Here is a 22,256-nt window from a genome sequence, read left to right as displayed (position 1 = left end):
ACCAGCACACAATGCACACTCATGCATACCCATATACACGCACATGCCCTATAGCCAGGTGAACGCTGCACATGTCTGCAAACACTCCTCCAAATAAATCCCTTGAATTGGATTTAATGCAGCCTATTATTTTTATCTCTTCTCCAACATGCAGCGGGGTGGAGTTTGGGCCCCACAAATGTTTGGGGAAAGTTTGTCTGTACAGATATGTTTGTTCATATGCGAACAAGCTTGTGTATTGGTCCCGGAAGGTATCAAAGTGTGGTCACCCAGTCAGGGAGAGAATCTATGCTATGTGACTTCACTGTGCAATCACCCATCAAAATAGCAAATGAATGCTGGTGACAAATGATTTGTGAGCAGCCCTCTGACTGACGTTATTGTGCCTAAGTGCCTATGAGCACATGCAACCTGTGAACAGCATCATCGGAATGAGTCCATCCGTGGACAGACTGTGAACAGGAGGATGGGACCATAGCCTCAATGAAGGTGTTTGCTTCAAATAATCCCACCAGCTCCAACACCTCTCTGCGTCCAACATGAATAGAGCTCAGCTGGGAGCATCTTTTAGTTTTGGAAGCCCTAAGGTTTGTTGGTACCAGTCTCCAGGCAGTGTTTTGGCTGACACACACTGCAGTGTCACCAGCTCCTTAACTCCTCCAGGCTCGGTCCTTCGGATGAGAGATGAAACCAAGCTCCATTCTGCCCATCTGCACGTAGATGCCTAGGAGAAAAAAAGGTGACGGTAACAGAGAGCTAGACGTTGGGGCAACATGGAAAATTACAATAGGGTCATAGGAACAACAGGAGGGAAATCAGTGGGGGAATCTGCTCAGCATCTTAGATTTCTACACACAAATGCAAGGAGTCTGGGGAGTAAACAGGATGAACTGGAAATATTAGTGTATAAACTAATTAAGACTCAGTTGGCATCACAGAGACTTGGTGGGGAAAGTCTCATGACTGGACTATTGGTACAGAGGGGACAACTTGTTCAGGAAGGACAGGCAGGGAAAAGAATGGAGGGGTTGCATTATACATCAAAAATATATACACTTGTTCTGAGGTCCAGACGGAGGTGAGAGTCAGACCAGTTGAAAGTCTCCGGGTAAAGATAAAAGGCAGGGAACTAGGCATGTCATGGTAGGGGAGTCTACTATACACCACTGAATCAGGAGGAGGATGTGGATGAGGCATTTCTAGAACAAATAACAGAACCATCCAAAACACAAGACCTGGCAGCAATGGGGTGACTTTAACTACCCTGACGTTTGTTGGAAAAGTCATACAAAAAAACATAATATTTCCAAAAAGTTCTTGGAATGTCTTGGGGACAAACTTTGTTCCAATGGCTTCGAGCTGGTATTTTTATCGAAGAGGGTCAAGCATTACCTCTGCCTGGCTTAGGTAGGACTGACAGAGCAGCAGGTGGACACCTCCCGAGCAGGCCTGCTACAGGCTCTCTAGGGAAACTGAGACACACTGAGGATTACATGTCACGCAGAACCTTCGACAGCAGATGCCATCTTATAGACCAAGGATATGGACTATTCCCTGTTCTGCTTGGACAACCCCCAACACCAACTGACCTCTCAATCTTAGATATCCGTAATATAGCCATCTCATAGAAATGTGGGGCTAGACAGGCCCTCGAGACGTCATCAAGACCAGCTCCCTGCACTGAGGCAGGACCAAGTAAACATAGACGATCCCTCACCATGTTTGTCCAACCTGGTCTTCAAAACCTCCAGCGATGGGGATTCCACAACCTCCCTTGGAAGCCTGTAGACTAATAGTTAGAACATTTTTCTTAAGATGTAACATAACCTCCCCCTGGCTGCAGACTGAGCCCAGCGCTTCTTGTCCTACTCTCAGTGGATGCGGAAAACAACCGATCACCGTCGAAACAGCTGATCACAGCAGGCAGAAAGTGCTGGGGGGGGTGGGGGAGGAGTTGATTGGTGGGGCCGCTGGCGGAGGGGAGGCGCTGGGGGGCACCCACGGAATTGGTGCCTGTGAGTCTGCTTATTCGAAATCCATTGTCTGCATGCTGCTGCTCTCACACCTCCTTTTCCTCAGAATCCTGCAATCTCTCCTTTCATGACCACTTCCACCCAAATGCAGTTTCCTCCCTCAGGTTTGCTACCAATTTCCCCCTGAAGGCCAGAATCCGGTCTAAAATGGATGTTCCCCTGGTTACTTCCTCCACTTCCTGAAACAAAAAGATGTAAAGCCTAGGCCCAGTGGACCTGGATACTTTAACTCCAGTGAGATTGTGTCAGGAGAACATCCAGCAGCATTACTGCCAGCAGCGGTAGCATTAGACACTGGACGGAGGTGCTTACAGGCTGCTTAGCCCTGTCCAAAGGCTGAAGGAATGGAGGGGGAACAAAGTGTGGGTGTTTTGGCTTTGGATAATGGGGCAGCCTTCCATCTCCCCCCGAGAGCTGCCCTGCAAGTTTTACCCCCTGGGCCTGACTACTCTCCCTCTGGAGCAGGCAGCCATTTAACTAGAAGGCTGTGCAGATTCCCACAGGACCACAGTCCTGTCTGCTCTCCAAGTGCAGCCACATTAGTAGCCCACAGTGCGTCAGGGAATGGTGCCGGGGATTCAGTATGTGGCACTCTCCCTTGGAGTTCCTGGGGAGGGGCTGCTGGAGGATGACTATCTTTGGAGGAGACAAACATCGAGGTCTTGACCCCAGACAGTCATTAAAGAGCCCCTGCCTTTTTATAAAGTGACAAGCTGTTAACGCTGGCATCCAGCAAACTCCAGTTCCGGTCATTCCTTTCTGCCTCCCTAACCCCGCACTGCAATTGGATTTGGACACAAGATTAGTCTTCCCGTGCTGTCTCAAACTGGTGCAGTATTGTGGCTGTGCATTGTTAAACCCTGCCAAGTCCCACCTCCGAGTGGGCCGCGGTCACTGGGGGATTACATGAGCTTTGGGTATAATTTGCATATTCCACTGCGTTTGCAGAGCGCTTTGGGATCCCTCCACGTGAAAGGGGCTGTATGAATGGAAGCGCCCGCTACTGCTGCTGTCACGGCTTTCATTGTGCTCTTGTTTTTCAGGGGCAGCTCGAAACACCCTCAATCAACCCAGTGTGTGGCTGGCGATCTTCCTCAGCATCATCCTGTGTGTGCTGCCGGTGGTTGGCGGTCGGTTTCTGAAGGCTCAGCTACTGCCGACCGTCAGTGACAAAGTAAGGGGGTAACAGAGCAGGAGCCTGACCTCTGCTGTCGTAGCCCCACTCAGCTTGCTTTGCGCAGTCAGGGTCCGGGGGCCTGGGCCTGCTCAGTGTGCGAGTGCTACCCGGACTGACGCCTGTAGCCCTGCCTGGGAAGGAGGGTTTGGCACAGTTCAGACCGTCTGCAGCCTGAGATTACTGAGACATGGATTAGACTGATCTGGGCGTGGGGGGATTGGGGAAGCAGGGCTATCTTTAGGTGCAGGGTTTAAGTGTTGTGGCTTTTGGTGACAAAGCAGCTGTGCATTTCACAGCCAACAGAGCCGCCCCCTGCTACTGCAGTGCAGGTGTGCAGTTCCTGGCCCGGCCTCCCAGACGTACACGTCTGCTTGGGTTTTGCTGGCTGAAGGGACCCGCTTCCTCTTCTGCTAACATCCACACTCTCCTCCGGAACCAGCCTCCCTCCCACACCTAGGGAATAAGCAGCAGAGGTGGGGCTGTTCCTGCCGGGGGGGTGCGGGGGGAGGCTGGGAAAGGCAGGGGAGGGCTGCCGTAGTGAGGAGAGCAGGCTGGCCATGCCACATTAGTGTGAGGGAATCTCCGGGAGGAGAACCACCTCTAGCATGGCTGCAGGTGATGCTCTGCTTCACTTCCGACCGGAGCAGTTTGCTCAACGCTGCTGCCCTCCCCGCTCCCCCAGGTTTTCTCTTCTTTCTGTGCTCTGCCCGTATTAAGGCACAACATCCCTGAGCAAGGCCCGTGACTGTGGCCCTTGCCTTATGGCCACACCACTTGATCATCATGCCCTTGGTCCCTGCAAAGCTGCCCAGAGGCCCTGTGGGAAGGGGAGGTGACGTAGCTAGATCCTCTGCCGCTAAGGATGAGGGTGATGGTTCCACAGAAAATCGGCAGCTCGAGAGACAGAAGGGGTGCCGTCCCGGAGGACACATTGAGCTGAAGTTGAGGCTGTTCAAACCTCCCTGCTGAGTTTAGCTGGCTCTTGCCACTTCGGATGGGATGACCAGTGTTTGTGGGCAGTAGGTGGGTTTATTGAACTACAGTATTGGACACGGGCCTGGCCCAGACTCTCCGATCAGTGCCCTGTCCTTGGCAGGGGAGCTCAGAATCCCAGCTCCAGGCTGTGGCTTGGGCCTGGCTCCCTACAGCAAGCACGCACCACTTTCGGCAAGGCCCGCAGTGCCTGCGGGATATGAGCTGTCTGCTGAGAGGGCTGTTCTGGCTGGGGAGGGGTCCCGGCCAGCTGGCAAGCTGGGACCTAGGGTAAACCCTGACCCTGAGAGAGGCCAAGGACCTGCAGCTCCCATTGCCTCAAACAGGAGGTGCGGAGGGTCAGCATTTCTCCAGACCCTGCCAGACCTCCATCTTCGTTGTGCTCTCACGAGCCCTGTGTCTATAGCCAGTCTGGCTCTGAAAAGATGCCCCGTGGCTGATATTTGATAGCCCTGCCGTGCAGGAGCAAGGGGCTGCTAGGAACCATTTGTACCCAGCCTGCTTACTGCCTTTGGGCCAGTTAAAGCCTCTGCAGGGACCTGCTTCTGCCTGTGAAGCACAGGACTGTGGAATGTGCCCCGAGCAGAAGGACGTTCCACGCCCAGCTGTCTCTCCCACCTGCTGAGCGGGATGTTCTCTGATTTCAGGTCCTACGCAAGATCAGAGAGGCTAAGAAGCGGCCGCCCCCTCCCTTGCCCAAGACACGCTTGCGCCGTACCAGCACCCGTCGCTCCGGCTACGCCTTCTCCCATCAGCACGGCTTCGGCGCGCTCATTATGTCTGGGAGAAACATGCGGCCGAAACTGCCTTTCACGACAACAGGGACGTTTTCACCCAATAGTGAGAAAAACAGACACAAGTGAACGAAAGAATCAGAGCAGCCGGAAAGGAAACTCTGCTCTGCACAGCTTCCCAGCCTGCACCTGCCCAGGACTGCCCTGTCAGCTCCTCCAAGGAGGACTCAGGCCTTCTCTTTCCACCCAGGCGTTCTCTCTAACTCCAGCTCCTGCTCCGAAGGGCACATGCTGCTCCCAGGGAGGCAGGGGAAGGGTGGAAAGAACAGGATGAGTCAAAGTTCTTAAATGTGTGGCATTGACAAGTTGAGAGGGGCAAGCGCAGAGCAGACCAACCCCCGCATCCCTCCGTGGCCTGAGAGAGAGAACGTGCAGGGGAATGCCCACTCCATGCACCAAGATCATCCGTGATGCCCCTGCTTCATCCCCTCAATCCCGTACCTCCGAGCACAGTGAGGTCAGGGCGGAGGGAGGGCAGAGCTATGTAAGCTCATTCCATCCACAAGGTTTGTTTCTGCCGTGAACTATGCCATGAAACATTCAGAGCTGTATTCATCCCTGGGAGAACTCCACTGACCCCAGGGGTGACTGGGGCCCAGTGCCTCAAACCCCAGCTCCCAAATCTTTGCAATCTAAGTAATTGTGCGGCCATTTGTCCATAATGTACATGAGCATTTGGAGAGTGTCACGGAGTGAGAATTCGGGGCCTGCACCCCTCTTATTGGGATTCACTTAGACTCTCAGCCAGCCAGTAAAACAGAGGGTTTATTGGACAACAGGAACACAGTCTAAAACAGAGTTTGTGGGAACAACCAGGACCCCTCAGTCAAGTCCTTCTGGGGGAGCAGGGAGCTTAGACCCCAGCCCTGGGGTTCCCTGCGTTCCGCCACCCAGCCCCAAACTGAAACTAACCACCCCACCCCCCAAGCAGGCTCCCTCCTGCAGTCTTTGACCAGTTTCCCAGGCAGAGGTGTCACCTCCCCCACCCCCTCCTGGCTCAGGTGACAGGCTCTCAGGTCTCCCAGTGAAACTCCCCTGCCACATTCCCAGGTCAACACTCCCCTCTCCCTGCTGCGTCACAGAGCGTATGAGGTGGGAAATGACCTTCTGAGCTGGTGGGTAACTCTGTCCAGGTCTACGGCCAGTGCCCCAAGCGCAGCCCCTGCCTGGAGGTGCAGCCCCGCTGCCTTTGGGAGGTGCTGCAAGTCAGATGTTCAGCTCTCCAGGCGACATCCAGGGGAAAGGGCCTGCAATTGCGCTGCCCTGCAGAGCCAGCCTGCTGGGAAATGTCACTGTTCTCAGGTTTTGCAGCCAGGCACCAGCAGTTTCTTCTAGACTTAAAACAGAAAAGCACCAAAACACTAAGTTCCTGAATTCCACAAATGCTAGAGCTGCTCAGTTAAAGTAAAGCTGGGAAATCCCTCCCTGAGGATCCCTCGGGTCATGGCTAGGTCTCACAAGGGAACCTCCATCAGCAGGTGGCTTTCCAACCAGACCCGCCAAATTCTGCTCTCCAGCACAAACACCCAGCTCCCGTGGACTTCAGTGGAACTGAAAGAGAGCCTCTGATGGCAGAAACTGAACCTCCAGGAGCTGCACAGGGCCAATGGGAGGGTGCCGTTTTCACCCTTACCGCTGAGTGCCCAGCTCTTTAACATGCCAGCCCCCTTCTTCTGTCTCTCCCCCTCGCCTCCTGAGCAGTGTGGGTGAAGGTTTAGAAGAAACCTCCCTTGGCTCAGGCTTGGCGATCTCCACAGTTTCCTGAACCAAACGGCTTTGCCTGATTTTTCCATTTTGGTTGGAAGGCGAATCCATCAGCCCTGCAATACGGACAGCTGACTGCCCCTAAGTCCCAGGTGTGAGGTCAGAGAGCTGTGTCAGACAGCGGCAAGCGGACCTGACAGACTAGAAACTGCCAGTCTTGGAGCTGCTGAGCCATTGGGCCTGGTTCTCCAGTCCGTTACACCAGTGCTATTCCATTGGCTTATGGTGAAGTTACCCTGGTGTAAAGCCAGTGTGCTGGAATCAGGAGAATCAGGCCCATTAGTGTTACTAACCCATCTCTATTGAGCTGTCTTGCCTGCAGGACAAAGCAACCCCCTGTTAGTTCCTCAACCGGGTGCTCTAACCACTTACGGAGGGTTGTAGGGCTGGATTCGTTGCCTACTTGGGCTGGGATCCCTGTACATTACACATGTTAGCGGTAACAGGGTTCTGTGCGGAATCCCCCAGGCCCTGGCAGAAGGGATGTGTTACTGCGACAGGCCTCGTCTCCCTGGAGCTCCTTGTTCCCTGCTGGGCTCCTTGTTTTAACAGTGACAGCGTGGAATTGTTTATACTCTTCTAACAAAGGGTTTTATTCTCTGGACATGACTCTCCTCTGGGCTTAGCACCAGCAGAGACAGAGGGTCGATTCCACTGGGCTCTGGGGATGTGTTATAAACCACAGCATTAGCTTTCGGACCTGGGGCTGGGTCTACCCTTGCACAGCAGGGGAAAGGAACATCCCCTACCCCACAGTGTTGCCCAGAGTCAGCCGTAACCCCAAGCAATGCAGTGCGCCGTGGGGAATCAAAGTGAGCAGTGCACTCATTGCTCGTCACCGCCCTCTGGCTTGTGGTCACGTCCCTGAGACCATCACCTCGGCACTCGGATTTGGATAATAACGTTGGCCTCCCCATGGTACCAAAGGGGAGAGTTTAGATTGTTAAACTGACATCCCCGACGGCTCAGCCTGCCAGGCTGTCGCCAGCGTGTGGTGTAGTGGGCTGCAGAGCTGAGAAGGAAAGGCAGGCCGGCTGCTCATGAACCAGGGAAGCTCTGGGACCCCAGACACAGCTCTGATATGGTTTGCACACAACACGGACTCCTTGGCCCCGGGCCGAGGCCGGACTTGCAAATGCTGCATAAGACACACAATAGATGATCCTCTTGGTGAACTTGCTCCAACTGCAAAGACTTCAGCAGTTTGACAAGACCAATCTTTGTTTTTAATGTGTTGAAATTGGCCCTGGTGTTCCACAAGCATCTCTCCTTGGCTTGTAAAATAATGTTTGAATACAAATAGTGGCCAACGGGATGAATAATGTGCGTGTAATCTGTTCCTTGGTCCCTGGGGCGTGAGCAGGTGTAGGTACATTATTCCCTGCATGGATCTCAGGAGGAGGAACACAGGGAGAGCCAGGCTGCACCAGAGTAGTGAGCCATCTAACCCACTAACAACCCAGACCACCTCTGGAGGAAAGTGGAGGGGTGCTGGAGCAGGGAGGGGGCGACAGTGGGTTGGAGGAGGGGTTGTGTGGGGCAGCTGAGAGAGGGATTGATGGGTGGTCAGAGCAGGGACAGGTCACGGAGGCAGTTGGGTAGAGTAACCTAGTCCCTAAAGGGAAAACGGGACACGGTGTGGGGCTGGCCCGAGCATCCTTCATCCCCCCCCCCCGCACCCCTCCTCCCCCAGCTACCAGCCTGCCCTGCCATTGCCACTCGCCCCCCCCCATGTTCATCCATGGCCCTGTAGGGGGTGTGCCCCCCTTTTTTTTGGCATAACTGGGCATTTGTCCCGTTGGCTCTTGACGATCAGACAAATGTCCAGTTGTGCCAAAAAAGCTGGAACATCCGGGATAGGGCTTAAAAAGGGGACTGTCCTGACCCAACGGGACATATGCTTAGAGGGCGATGGTGACGGGGGATCCAAGTGGGGAGGGTTGTGAGGGGCAGTTGGGGGAGGGGTTGGGGGGTCAGGGCAGGTATTGAAGGGGAGGGTCATGGGGTAGCTGGGTGAGGAGGCGATGAGGGGGTCAGAGTGAGAGGGTCATGGGGGTACTTGGGGGAGAGGTGATGGGGGTCAGAACAGGGATTGGAAGGGAGGGTCATGAGGGCTGGTGGGGAAGGGTGATGGGGGCTTGAGGGATTGGAAGGGAGGGTCATGAGGGCTGGTGGGGGGTCAGGCTCCATGAGGGGCAGGTGGGGGGGTGATGGGGCAGTTGGGGGAGTAGGTGATAGGGGGTGGGGTACCATGAGGGCAGGTGGGGCAGGGGTGACGAGGGTCAGGCTCCATGAGGGGTGGGAAGGGTGATGCGGGTCAGGGTGGGGTCGGGTGGGGGAGGGGTGCGGGGGCACTTGAGGACAGAGGCTGCCCCGGTCTCTCAGCGCTCAGGGGCGGGGCCAGTGCAGAAGCCCCGCCCCCCACCGCATAGTGGGGACGGGGCCGTGAAGGGCAGGCTGCGGGCCCCGGAGGGCTCTGGGGGGTTGGTGTCCAGGCGGGCCGGGGCTGCGGAGCCCCCGGGCAGGTCTGGCCCCTGGAACCGGGTCCCACAGCCTGCCCAGGCTCCCGGCTGCGCCTCGGGGAGTCCTGCCGCTCCGTGCCCGGCTGGTGCGCTGGGCAGGAGCCGGGGTCCGGTCCGGTCTGGTCCCGCTTTGCCCGGGACAGTTCCCAGCGCAGGGGGCCTGGGCCGCGGGACACTGAGCTGGTCTGCTCCGGAGTCCAGCCTGGAGCCAGCGGTGGTCAGGGGGCGAGGGGATCCGCAGGGGCTGGGCTGGGTGTGAGCTGGGCTCTGGGGTAGCACTTGGGGGGCTGTGGGCGGCCAGGGGATCCACAGGGGCCAGGCTGGGTGTGAGCTGGGCTGTGGGGCAGCGCTCAGGGGGCTGTGGGGGGATCCACAGGGGCCGGGCTGGGTGTGAGCTGGGCTGTGGGGCAGCACTCGGGGGGCTGTGGGGGGTGGGGGGATCCCCACGGGCTAGGCTGGGCTGGGTGTGAGCTGTGCTGTGGGGCAGCGCTCGAACGGGAGCGGGGGGATCCGCAGGGGCTGGGCTGGGTGTGAGCTGGGCTCTGGGGTAGCACACGGGGGCGGCGGGAGGCAGGCTGTCCGTGGGGCCATGCAAGCCCCAGGCCCTGTCTGTGCGGCTCGTTGGCCCAGGAAAGGAAAGCTGTGAGTCACCCAGGGCAGAGGATGAACTGGGAGGCTTTGCGGAGCCCGTTTTCATTAGAGAGAATCTGGTGCCCAGCTGCAAGATGCCCGGGAGGTGCCCAGTTCCTGTCCCATCACACTAAGAGTCTCTGTTACAGCCTGGCTTCTTCACCACTGGAGAAAGGGAGGCAAAGTCAGGGGTTGGTAACTATAGAAAACAAGTATCAAGGGGTCGCCGTGTTAGTCCGTATCCACAAAAACAACAAGGAGTCCTTGTGGCACCTTAGAGACTAAGAAATTGATTTGGGCATAAGCTTTTGTGGGCTAAAACCCACTTCATCAGGGGCATGGAGTGGAACATACCGTAGGCAGGTATAAACAGCTCCCATTTTTTCATGTGCTGTTTGTTTATACCTGCTACTGTATTTTCCACTCTGTGCATCTGGGGAAGTGGGTTCTAGCCCACAAAAGCTTATGCCCAAATCAATGTGTTAGTCTCTAAGGCCTGGTCTATGCTACAGGGTTAGGTCAAATTTCGCCGCGTGAGGTCGATTTAAAAATGACTGCATCCACACAACCAACCCCATTACGTCAACCTAAAGGGCTCTTAAAATCGACCTCTGTGCTTCTCCTCGATGAGGGGAGTAGCGCTAAAATCGACCTTGCTGGGTCGAATTTGGGGTAGTGCGGGTGCAAATTAATGGCATTGGACTCCAGGAGCTATCCCAGAGTGCTCCATTATGACCGCTCTGGACAGCACTTTGAACTCTGATGCAGTAGCCAGGTACACAGGAAAAGCCCTGCGAACTTTTGAATTTCATTTCCTGCTTCCTCAGCGTGGCAAACTCAGCAGCACAGGTGACCATGCAGTCATGGAATCATAGACTATCAGGGTTGGAAGGGACCTCAGAAGGTCATCTAGTCCAACCCCCTGCTCAAAGCAGGACCAATCCCCAACTAAATCATCCCAGCCAGGGCTTTGTCAAGCCTGACCTTAAAAACTTCTAAGGAAGGAGATTCCACCACCTCCCTAGGTAACCCATTCCAGTGTTTCACCAAGCTCCTAGTGAAAAAGTTTTTCCTAATATCCAATCTAAACCTCCCCCACTGCAACTTGAGACCATTGCTCCTTGTCCTGTCCTCTTCTACCACTGAGAATAGTCTAGAACCAGCCTCTCTGCAACCACCTCTCAGGTAGTTGAAAGCAGCTATCAAATCCCCCCTCATTCTTCTCTTCTGCAGACTAAACAATCCCAGTTCCCTCAGCCTCTCCTCATAAGTCATGTGTTCCAGACCCCTAATCATTTTTGTTGCCCTTCGCTGGACTCTCTCCAATTTATCCACATCCTTCTTGTAGTGCGGGGCCCAAAACTGGACACAGTACTCCAGATGAGGCCTCACCAATGTCGAATAGAGGGGAACGATCACGTCCCTCGATCTGCTGGCAATGCCCCTACTTATACAGCCCAAAATGCCATTGGCCTTCTTGGCAACAAGGGCACACTGCTGACTCATATCCAGCTTCTCGTCCACTGTCACCCCTAGGTCCTTTTCTGCAGAACTGCTGCCGAGCCATTCGGTCCCTAGTCTGTAGCGGTGCATGGGGTTCTTCCATCCTAAGTGCAGGACTCTGCACTTGTCCTTGTTGAACCTCATCAGATTTCTTTTGGCCCAATCCTCCAATTTGTCTAGGTCCCGCTGTGACCTATCCCTCCCCTCCAGCGTATCTACCACTCCTCCCAGTTTAGTGTCATCTGCAAACTTGCTGAGGGTGCAATCCACACCATCCTCCAGATCATTTATGAAGATATTGAACAAAACCAGCCCCAGGACCGACCCTTGGGGCACTCCACTTGATACCGGCTGCCAACTAGCCATGGAGCCATTGATCACTACCTGATGAGCCCGACAATCTAGCCAGCTTTCTATCCACCTTACAGTCCATTCATCCAGCCCATACTTCTTCAACTTGCTGGCAAGAATTCTGTGGGAGACCGTGTCAAAAGCTTTGCTAAAGCCAAGGAACAACATGTCCACTGCTTTCCCTTCATTCACAGAGCCAGTTATCTCGTCATAGAAGGCAATTAGATTAGTCAGGCGTGACTTGCCCTTGGTGACTCCATGCTGACTGTTCCTGATCACTTTCCTCTCCTCTAAGTGCTTCAGAATTGATTCCTTGAGGACCTGCTCCTTGATTTTTCCGGGGACTGAGGTGAGGCTGACTGGCCTGTAGTTCCCAGGATCCTCCTCCTTCCCTTTTTTAAAGATGGGCACTACATTAGCCTTTTTCCAGTCATCCAGGACCTCCCCCGATCGCCATGAGTTTTCAAAGATAATGGCCAATGGCTCTGCAATCACATCCGCCAACTCCTTTAGCACTCTCGGATGCAACGCATCCGGCCCCATGGACTTGTGCACATCCAGCTTTTCTAAATAGTCCCAAACCACTCCTTTCTCCACAGAGGGCTGGTCACCTCCTCCCCATGCTGTGCTGCCCAGTGCAGTAGTCTGGGAGCTGACCTTGTTCGTGAAGACACAAGCAAAAAAAGCATTGAGTACATTAGCTTTTTCCACATCCTCTGTCACTAGGTTGCCTCCCTCATTCAGTAAGGGGCCCACACTTTCCTTGGCTTTCTTCTTGTTGCCAACATACCTGAAGAAACCCTTCTTGTTACTCTTAACATCTCTTGCTAGCTGCAACTCCAGGTGTGATTTGGCCTTCCTGATTTCACTCCTGCATCCCCGAACAATATTTTTATACTCATCCCTGGTCATTTGTCCAATCTTCCACTTCTTGTAAGCTTCTTTTTTGTATTTAAGAACAGCAAGGATTTCACTGTTAAGCCAAGCTGGTCGCCTGCCATATTTAGTATTCTTTCTACACATCAGGATGGTTTGTCCCTGTAACCTCAATAAGGATTCTTTAAAATACAGCCAGCTCTCCTGCACTCCTTTCCCCCTCATATTATTCTCCCAGGGGATCCTGCCCATCAGTTCCCTGAGGGAGTCAAAGTCTGCTTTTCTGAAGTCCAAGGTCCGTATTCTGCTGCTCTCCTTTCTTCCTTGTGTCAGGATCCTGAACTCGAGCATCTCATGGTCACTGCCTCCCCGGTTCCCATCCACTTTAGCTTCCCCTACTAATTCTTCCCGGTTTGTGAGCAGCAGGTCAAGAAGAGCTCTGCCCCTAGTTGGTTCCTCCAGCACTTGCACCAGGAAATTGTCCCCTACACTTTCCAAAAACTTCCTGGATTGCCTGTGCACCGCTGTATTGCTCTCCCAGCAGATATCAAGGTGATTGAAGTCTCCCATGAGAACCAGGGCCTGCGATTTAGTAACTTCTGTGAGTTGCCGGAAGAAAGCCTTGTCCACTTCATCTCCCTGGTCTGGTGGTCTATAGCAGACTCCCACCACGACATCACCCTTGTTCCTCATGCTTTTAAACTTAATCCAGAGGCTCTAAGGTTTTTCTGCAGTTTCATACGTGAACTCTGAGCAGTCATACTGCTCTCTTACATACGGTGCAACTCCCCCACCTTTTCTGCCCTGCCTGTCCTTCCTGAACAGTTTATATCCATCCATGACAGTACTCCAGTCATGTGAGTTATCCTACCAAGTCTCTGTTATTCCAATCACATCATAATTCCTTGACTGTGCCAGGACTTCCAGTTCTCCCTGCTTGTTTTCCAGGCTTCGTGCATTTGTGTATAGGCACTTGAGATAACTTGGTGATCGCCCCTCATTCTCAGTATGAGGCAGGAGCCCTCCCCTCTCACGTGCTCCTGCTCGTGCTTCCTCCCGGTATCCCACTTCCCCACCTACCTCAGGGCTTTGGTCTCCTTCCCCCAGTGAACCTAGTTTAAAGCCCTCCTCACTAGGTTAGCCAGCCTGCTCGCAAAGATCCTCTTCCCTCTCTTTGTTAGGTGGAGCCCGTATCTGCCCAGCACTGCTCCTTCATGGAACACCATCCCATGCTCAAAGAATCCAAAGCCTTCTCTCCGACACCACCTGCGTAGCCGTTCGTTGACTTCCATGATTCGACGGTCCCTACCCCGGCCTTTTCCTTCCATGGGGAGGATGGACGAGAAGACCACTTGCACCTCAAACTCCTTTATCCTTCTTCCCAGAGCCACGTAGTCCGCAGTGATCCGCTCAAGGTCATTCTTGGCAGTATCATTGGTGCCCACATGGAGAAGCAGTAGCGATCCAAGGACTTGATGAGTCTCGGCAGTCTCTCCGTCACATCGCAAATCTTAGCTCCTGGCAAGCAGCAGACTTAGAATCATAGAATATCAGGGTTGGAAGGGACCCCAGAAGGTCATCTAGTCCAACCCCCTGCTCGAAGCAGGACCAATTCCCAGTTAAATCATCCCAGCCAGGGCTTTGTCAAGCCTGACCTTAAAAACCTCTAAGGAAGGAGATTCTACCACCTCCCTAGGTAACGCATTCCAGTGTTTCACCACCCTCTTAGTGAAAAAGTTTTTCCTAATATCCAATCTAAACCTAAAAACTTCTCGGTTTTCCCGGTCGGGGTGGCAGATAGATGACTCAGTCCCCCTGAGGAGAGAGTCCCCGACCACCACCACCCGCCTCCTTTTCTTGGGAGCGGTGGTCATGGACCCCCATCCCTGGGACAGCACATCTCATGCCTTCCAATCAGCGGAGTCTCCTTCTGCTCCCTTCCCTCAGACGTATCGTCTGGTCCACTCTCCGCATTAGTACCTGTGGAGAGAACATGAAAACGGTTACTTACCTGTATCTGCCCTGCTGGTACATGGACGTTCCCCTTTTTTCTTCAGGAGGTCACATGATGCCAAATTTCTTTCACCGTCCTCCTGTCCCCGATGCGCAGCCTGCTCTGAATCTTCAGAACCTTGTGCCCGTAGAAGCCTATCCTGACATCCGTCCAGGAAATCTTCAGTTTCTCTTATGCAACGCAGGGTCGATATCTGTTGTTCCAGACCTTGAACCTTCTCTTCCAGTATGGAGACCAGCTTGCACTTTGTACAGACAAAGTCGCACCTGTCCTGTGGAAGAAAGACAAACATGGCACATCCAGTGCAGGTCACAACAGCTGAACACCCCCCGTCCATATTACCTTCCTTCTACGAGCTTCCTCAGGAGTTATAGTAACTACTCAGAGAAGCCGGCCAGATGTAAGCCTCAGCAGGCTCTTCCCAGGCGAACTCCCAGGCAAACTCCCTCTGTTAGCCGCTCTGCTGTTCGCAGCTGACTGGCTTTTATAGAGTCAGGCCCACTCAAGGCTCACCAACACAAGTTCTATCCTGGCCCTACCCCACAATCCAGCCTCCTCTTTGGGGCTGGGAGGGCCCTTTCCAGCAGAGAGGGTGAGGGGGGGCCTCCTAACACTGGATCTCATAAGGCAAAACAAAGCTACAGACCCAGCCACGTAGCCCCAGGCTCTGAGCCTGCCTCGGTGTGCTAACCCAGAGTGCAGGGATTTGAATGCTTTACCCCTCCCGCCATGCCTGGATTTTGGTGTCGGTGTCTGTCGAGGGCCCCTGGCGCCCGCAGTGTCTGAGCATTGGCTGGAAAAGCTTTTCTTCTTCCGGTGTGAGTGCCGCTGTGTGCTGAGAATCGTCAGGTAGAGATGGGGCGCGGGGTACCTGCAGCCCCGGTGTAGCTCCAGTCGCCAGTGATGTTATATCAGGATCCATTTGGCCTGTTGAGATTGGCTCTTCCCTGCCGGGGCCAGGGCAGGCCTGTTCACGGCAGCGTGTTCAGCATTGTCGCATGGGGACCGTCCCGGGCGATGGGATTCTCGCCCAGCCTGCGCGCTCCATCACGGAGCTTCCTCCAGCCGCGTCTCAGTGGTGGGTAGATACAGAGGGCGCAAGGTGCTGGGGGTCTTTGTGAGGGTAAGGCGCTGTGCCCAGCAGATGCAAATCTTTAGCTGGCTCTGTTTGGGAGGCTGCCTATAGGTGTGAAACCGTCATGCCTATGGCTTGATCAGCAGCACCATGCTTCTGGCTTTGAACACAGCCTCATCTAGAGTGTGGCAAGTCAGGCTGCGAGTCTCTGTTTCAGGTTTTAATAACCCCCTGTCTATCCCCTGTCTGCTGGGTGGAGCCCCTGGCTGTGCTGAGCTGTCAGCTCCCTGCCTTCCTGTACAAAGCCAAGCCCCCTGCCAAAGTCTTAGACTTCAGCTCTAAATGGATCAGGCCCCTCCCCGTGGGATGCAGCTGGAAACTGGATCCTGATCGGACTTGTTCTTAATTTGAAAAGCACGACATGCCCCTGTCGCCCCTTCTTTTCCCCAGGCTGTTTGCCTGCCAGGGTCTGTCTCCGGCCAGCCTGGCCTAGAGGAGGAATCACTCCCGGTTTCTCTCTGCTGCCAGCCCAGTGAAGCTTGTGCTGCCAGGCTCTGGGCACAGACTTGCAGTGTGAGATGCTGCACACCCTTAGCGCTGGTCTGTTATATAACACCATGAACAAACATTATTTGATCTGATAAGTGCCTCTCAAGCGAAGGCCAATACTTCCAGTCCTAGGTGCCAGCCAGTGAGCTCCCACACCCAGCACATATGAGCAAGTGGCCTGGTTTTCAGTTGTGCTGAGCAACCCCAGGTCCCGTTTCCTTCAGTGGGATCTGTGACTCTACCTAGGAATTTATCTGGCTCCCATCGCCATGACATCTGGGCACCTCCCAATTGCTAATGCGCTTGTCCTCGAGCATTCCTGTGCAGCAGGGGAATGCTGTCATCCATTGTGCAGACGAGGAAGGAGGCCCCAGGAAGATTGACTTGCCTAGGGTCACACACGGAGTCTGCGGTTGTGCCGGGAATTGAACCCAGGTCTTTTGAGTGGCAAGGCAATGCCCTCCCCACTAGCCGCTCCTGCCAGTGTTCAGCACTTCTGCCAGTCCATTGCCATTCAGGGACTGGAGTGAGGAGCCGGATTTTAGGCACTTGGGAGGGAGGAGAGAGGTGGTGGACAAACAAGAAATGCTCTGAAACAAGAAAATGGCACATAAAGAAAAACGAGTGACTCCGTCGACTGTAGATGAAAAGGAATATAAAGAAGCAAAGTATCCTACCAGGCAGTCAGCGAGGAAGGCCAAAGGGATCACCTCAGATGAATTGTATGGTGTGAATGATCCACAGCTGGCTGTCAAAGAGCTCTAGAACTTTGCAGCCATGAGCTGGGAAGGAAAGGCGGATGGTTGTGTATCACCATTTGTTAGTGATGACCGGGAAGCCTGCTAGTAACCCCCGAACAAGTGATGGAGAGGGAGAAACAATACTTTGAGAGGCTCTTACATGAGGCAAATCCCTTCTGGGTGGAGTTGCCCACATGCAAGCCCTAAGCACTGGCTGAGCTTGACATAACGGAGGAGGAGGTGAGAAGTGATGTCCAGGGAATGAGGAGTGGTAAGGCAGCGGGACCTGAAGTGAAGGCGGACATGCTGAAAGTCTTGGGTGAGAGAGGTGTAAAATAGCTGAGCAGAGTGGCTACAACTGTGTGGTGAGACAAGAACTCCTGACGTCTGGTGTAGTCTTTCCTGGTCCCAACACACAAGAAGGGGAGCCTCCATGAATGTGGAAACTGCCAGGGATAAAGCTATTGGTGCATGGGATTAAGATACTGGAACACATCTGGGATGCTAGGATTGGGAGGCAGAACACCACTTTGAACACGAACAGTTCAGGTTCAGGAAAGGACGAAGAACAGCATATGCCAGTTTTGTAGTTCGGCAAGGGATAGAGAAGCACCTACAGCACCGGCAGAATAGGTTCTGGGCTTTCGCAGACCTAGAAAAGGAGACCGCTAAAGTGGACAGAAGATGCTGAGGAAATATGGAGTGTCTCAGGATCCAATAACTGATGAATGGCCTGTATAAAGCCCAATGTTTTGGAATGACAAGGCCCTTTCAAGTGGAAGTTGGACACACCGGGGTCAGCCTTCAATCCACTGCTGTTTATCATATCAATGGGCTATGTCAGCAGGAAGAGCCCCATTGGGAAAGGTAAGAAGCTGCTGTATGCAGATGACAAGCAATAAGGGCATCCTCAAAAGAACTAGAGGAAATAGCGGTATGAGCAGCTAAGCTGGCGTGGAGCAAATGAGCGTGATTAAGACGGGGCCTATGGGTCCAGTAGATATGCCACAGGGCAATTGGCCTTATTGGTTAATGGAGTGAGACTAAACCATCCTAACCAGTTCAGGTACCTTGGTGGCTAGGCTACGGAGACAGCAAGCTTTACCCCGAGATGCAGTCCAGGCTGGGGAGTGGTGGAGGAGTGTGGAATAACATCTCATGGGTTGTGTATGACAAGCGTATGCCAATGACACTACGCCCAACTGAATAGAACCGTGGTTTTCAACCTGTGCTCCGCAGACTCCTGGGGGCCTCCAGACTATGTCTAAGGGGCCCATGAAAGGTTGTTATTACCATACAACAGGGGGTTTCAACCTGTGGTCCTGGGGTCCACAGACTGTCCAAGATTTCCAAAGGGGTCCGTACCTCCATTTGAAATGTTTTAGGGGCCCACAAATGAAAAAAGCTTGAAAACCCTGGTATAAGACAATGGTGTGCCCTGGTGTGTTATATGGTGCAGAAGCAGGTTCAGTGCCTACAGGTGTTTGAGATGCGGTGTCTTTGTGTCATAAGAGGAGTTACACAGAGACAAAAGATCTGAAGTGAAAGCATTCAAACCAAGTCAAAGCCCGTGATGTGGCCAACAAAATCCAGGAAGCATGACTTTGCTTTTTCACACCTATGCGTAGGAGGAATGAAGGGGACCTGGTGAAGACAGCGTGGCAGGAGGGTGTAGTAGGAAAGAGACCTGAAAGGAAAGCTGAGGAAGCAATGGACGGATTGCGTCAAAGAAGAAGAAAAGTGGGGGGACCTTAGTGCCTCTTCAGACAGGTGAAGATGGCGGATGTTGACCTTGAAAGACCCAAAGGCCTTTGTCTGCAGCCATATTAGGAGAGCAGCAGCCATTAGCTGAGAAGCAAGAAGTCACATCCTCACATTCCACCTACATTATATTAAAACAATGTAATATCTGGCTGTTACGATGACTGACCTGTCCTAATGGCACCCACCATCACCAGATAAAGAAACAGATCTTCAGATAGTTAAAGAAAACTTAGTTTGATAGCATCTGTCTGGCAGGAAATCACTTATCAACAGTTGTGGTTGTGAACTCTTCATTTCTTTATTGTTTTATCTTTATGGTCCACACTTCTCTATTGTTTATCTGTATGGTCTCTGCCTGGTTCTTTGATTGTTTCTGTCTGTTATAATAATTAGTTTTGCTAGATGTAAATCAATTAAGATGGTGGGGTAGGATTGGTTAGAGAATTTTGTTCCACTACGTTAGGATTGGTTAGTAAAATTTTAGTATGAGGATTGGTTAAGGTCTAGCTAAACAGAACTCAAGTTTCACTATATAAACTGGGGTCCAAAAGGAAGTTCTTGGAAACCAACTACAGGACACAGCCCCAAAGATCAGAGCTGCCAGAACTCAACACCCTGCCAATGACACTGGGCAGAAACTGGAATCCCCCAGATGACTTGATCCTGACTGGCCAGCAGGAAAAGTTCATCTGCCTTTTTGAGAGTGGGGAGCGTTGTATATTTAGCATGTGCATTCTCCTTTGGTGATTGTTAATAAATCCAGGTTAAGTAGGATATTACTGTGTAAGGCTCTTTCACTGGTAAAAGACCCTGGAAACCCACAAAAGATTAAGCCCTGAGTCCACAGGGAATGGATGTTTGCTCAGAGGAGTAGAGCCTGGAGCCCATGGAAGGGTAAAGTTAGGTGCCTTTCGCCTGGAGCCCTAGGAACTGGGAAAGGATGGGGGTGCCTAAATCAAAAGGGTTACGCCTTGAGCCTTAGGAACTAGGTAGAGGTGGGTGCCCTAGAGTGTGCAAGCGACAGAGAATTTTGAGCGGGTAACAATCTGATGACCCTGTGATGGATATGGCAATTGCCTGCCTATCTTTGGAAGATCTTATTGAATGAAGTTTTAAGTGTTTGTATTATTGTGGGCCAGGATTGCCTGTGTCCTCTCTGGGGGGGAAGTGTGATGTGAGCCTGGGAATTCAAAGGACTCTGTTGAAAAGGTGCCAGACAAGAAGAGCTTTGAGACACTAAGTGTGAAGTGATTTCCCTGGGAATCCCAAGGGAGAAGTTGGGGATCAAAAGGGTGTGAGCTGTATGAGGGAACAGGCTGATCTTCCCACTCTGGGCTCTGGTTCTGAATCTGAAGACCATCATTAACTTGTAATCATGGGGAAACCCAGGGGTGGGTTTTCAAGGAGCCCGAGGCTGGAGTTGGGATGACCTCTGGCTAGCTTTCTAGTATGCAGGTAGGTTCTTTTATTCTTTGTCATATGTGTTCCCTGTGGTGCTTTCACTTTCAGAATAAATGTGCTTGCTTAGAAAGAGCGGTGTGGTGACCTGTGAGTGCAGGCCATTATCACAGTGTAGGCAGGGAGCGGTGCAGCCTTTAAACCCTGCTCAGGAGGCAGAGAGACATGGAGGAGGTGAGAAGAGGGTATGAAAAAGAGGGTGACAGCTGAGAAGCTGGGAGCCTAGAGTGGGTGCCCTTGGTGGACCACGAGGAGAGAACACAGGGGCAATTGCCCTGATAGATCTGGCCCCAGTTGATGGGATATGGGGGGAAAGAATAAAAATTTTAGACACTTGGACTTGAAAATATTCTCGTAAATCTCTCCTAGTTCATCCACTTCACAGATACCAGGAGGTCAGACCCTCTCCTGGTGTCATTTCATTGTGTGGGTTTACGTCTTGTGGGCACAGACAGGAATCGCTGTTGCAGCCAGCGCTGGGGGTAACTCTCTGAGTTCTGCAGCAGCACCTGTGCTGGCTGTCCTCTTCTCTGCGTACAGGAGATCCTGGCAGGCAGGTTTGTTCTCCATCTCCGTGGCTTGGCTCTCTCATATGCTGGAGCACTGAGAGGAGAGGAAAGTGATCAGGAACAGTCAGCATGGATTCACCAAGGGCAGGTCATGCCTGACGAATCTAATTGCCTTCTATGACGAGATCATTGGCTCTATGGATGAGGGGAAAGCAGTGGACGTGTTGTTCCTTGACTTTAGCAAAGCTTTTGACACGGTCTCCCACAGTATTCTTGCCAGCAAGCTAAAGAAGTATGGGCTGGATGAATGGACTATAAGGTGGATAGAAAGTTGGCTAGATTGTCGGGCTCAATGGGTAGTGATCAATGGCTTCATGTCTAGTTGGCAGCCGGTATCAAGTGGAGTGCCCCAAGGGTCGGTCCTGGGGCCGGTTTTGTTCAATATCTTCATAAATGATCTGGAGGATGGTGTGGATTGCACCCTCAGCAAGTTTGCAGATGACACTAAACTGGGAGGAGTGGTAGATACGCTGTAGGGCAGGGATAGGATACAGAGGGACCTAGACAAATTGGAGGTTTGGGCCAAAAGAAATCTGATGAGGTTCAATAAGGATAAGTGCAGGGTCCTGCACTTAGGATGGAAGAATCCCATGCACCGCTACAGACTAGGGACCGAATGGCTCGGCAGCAGTTCTGCAGAAAAGGACCTAGGGGTTACAGTGGACGAGAAGCTGGATATGAATCAGCAGTGTGCCCTTGTTGCCAAGAAGGCCAATGGCATTTTGGGATGTATAGGTAGGGGCATTGCCAGCAGATCGAGGGACGTGATCGTCCCCCTCTATTCGACATTGGTGAGGCCTCATCTGGAGTACTATGTCCAGTTTTGGGCCCCACACTACAAGAAGGATGTGGAAAAATTGGACAGAGTCCAGCAGAGGGCAACAAAAATTATTAGGGGACTGGGACACTGGAATGCATTACCTGGGGAGGTGGTGGAATCTCCTTCCTTAGATATTTTTAAGGTCAGGCTTGACAAAGCCCTGGCTGGGATGATTTAGTTGGGGATTGGTCCTGCTTTGAGCAGGGGGTTGGACTAGATGACCTCCTGAGTTCCCTTCCAACCCTGAGATTCTATGATTCTATGATTCTGGCACTGTAGTCTCTGCAGGCTGCATGGCCCATGTTAAGGATGAGGATAGCTGCTCCTTTGGAAGTGAGAGAAGTACATCCTTCAGGCTGCTAGCAAACAGCCTCTGAGGGTTGGTGACTTGTGGGCCTCTGGAAGAAGTTCTGTGGGCTCATAGCTTCCTGCAGCTCCACCCAGGATTAGCTCATCTGGAGCTGGCTGGGACATTTGAAGCACCAACTCTTGTACGTTTGCCAGCAGAACTCATGGGAGGTCCCACTATAAACTTGGCTTGGACGAGGGTTTCCTGCCTGTACCGTCCCCCTCCCCGAAGTGTGCTGCGAGGCTGGATTCCAAACTGGCTTCACTTTGTGCAGC

The 22,256-nt window shown here is 52.8% G+C and overlaps 2 protein-coding genes across 4 annotated transcripts in view; one reads left to right on the top strand and one right to left on the bottom strand.

Moving 5' to 3' along the window:
- The window catches only part of LOC311520963 (phospholipid-transporting ATPase ID-like), a 155,216-nt gene extending 147,116 nt beyond the window's left edge, over window positions 1-8,100 (top strand). For all 3 annotated transcript variants that reach the window (XM_084628991.1, XM_084628992.1, XM_084628990.1), the window contains exons 27-28: window positions 3,077-3,207; window positions 4,851-8,100. In XM_084628991.1, the coding sequence (XP_084485117.1) occupies window positions 3,077-3,207; window positions 4,851-5,066 (347 nt within the window). In that variant the 3' untranslated portion in view covers window positions 5,067-8,100. The remainder of the gene's footprint in view (window positions 1-3,076; window positions 3,208-4,850) is intronic.
- Window positions 193-15,929, bottom strand: LOC311520964 (uncharacterized protein). Its single transcript, XM_084628993.1, has 3 exons — window positions 15,377-15,929; window positions 14,655-14,928; window positions 193-724 (listed from the first exon to the last, which is right to left on the bottom strand). Exons 1-3 carry the CDS (start codon window positions 15,386-15,388, stop codon window positions 651-653), a joined length of 360 nt encoding a protein of 119 aa, XP_084485119.1. The 5' UTR covers window positions 15,389-15,929; the 3' UTR covers window positions 193-650.
- Window positions 15,930-22,256: the final 6,327 nt, after the last annotated feature.

Source organism: Lepidochelys olivacea (assembly GCF_965140295.1).
Source record: "Lepidochelys olivacea isolate rLepOli2 genome assembly, chromosome: 5".
In the NCBI taxonomy this organism is placed as follows: domain Eukaryota; kingdom Metazoa; phylum Chordata; order Testudines; family Cheloniidae; genus Lepidochelys; species Lepidochelys olivacea.
Note: the sequence above shows the minus strand (reverse complement) of the source record. Positions and strands in the feature narration are given on the sequence as shown.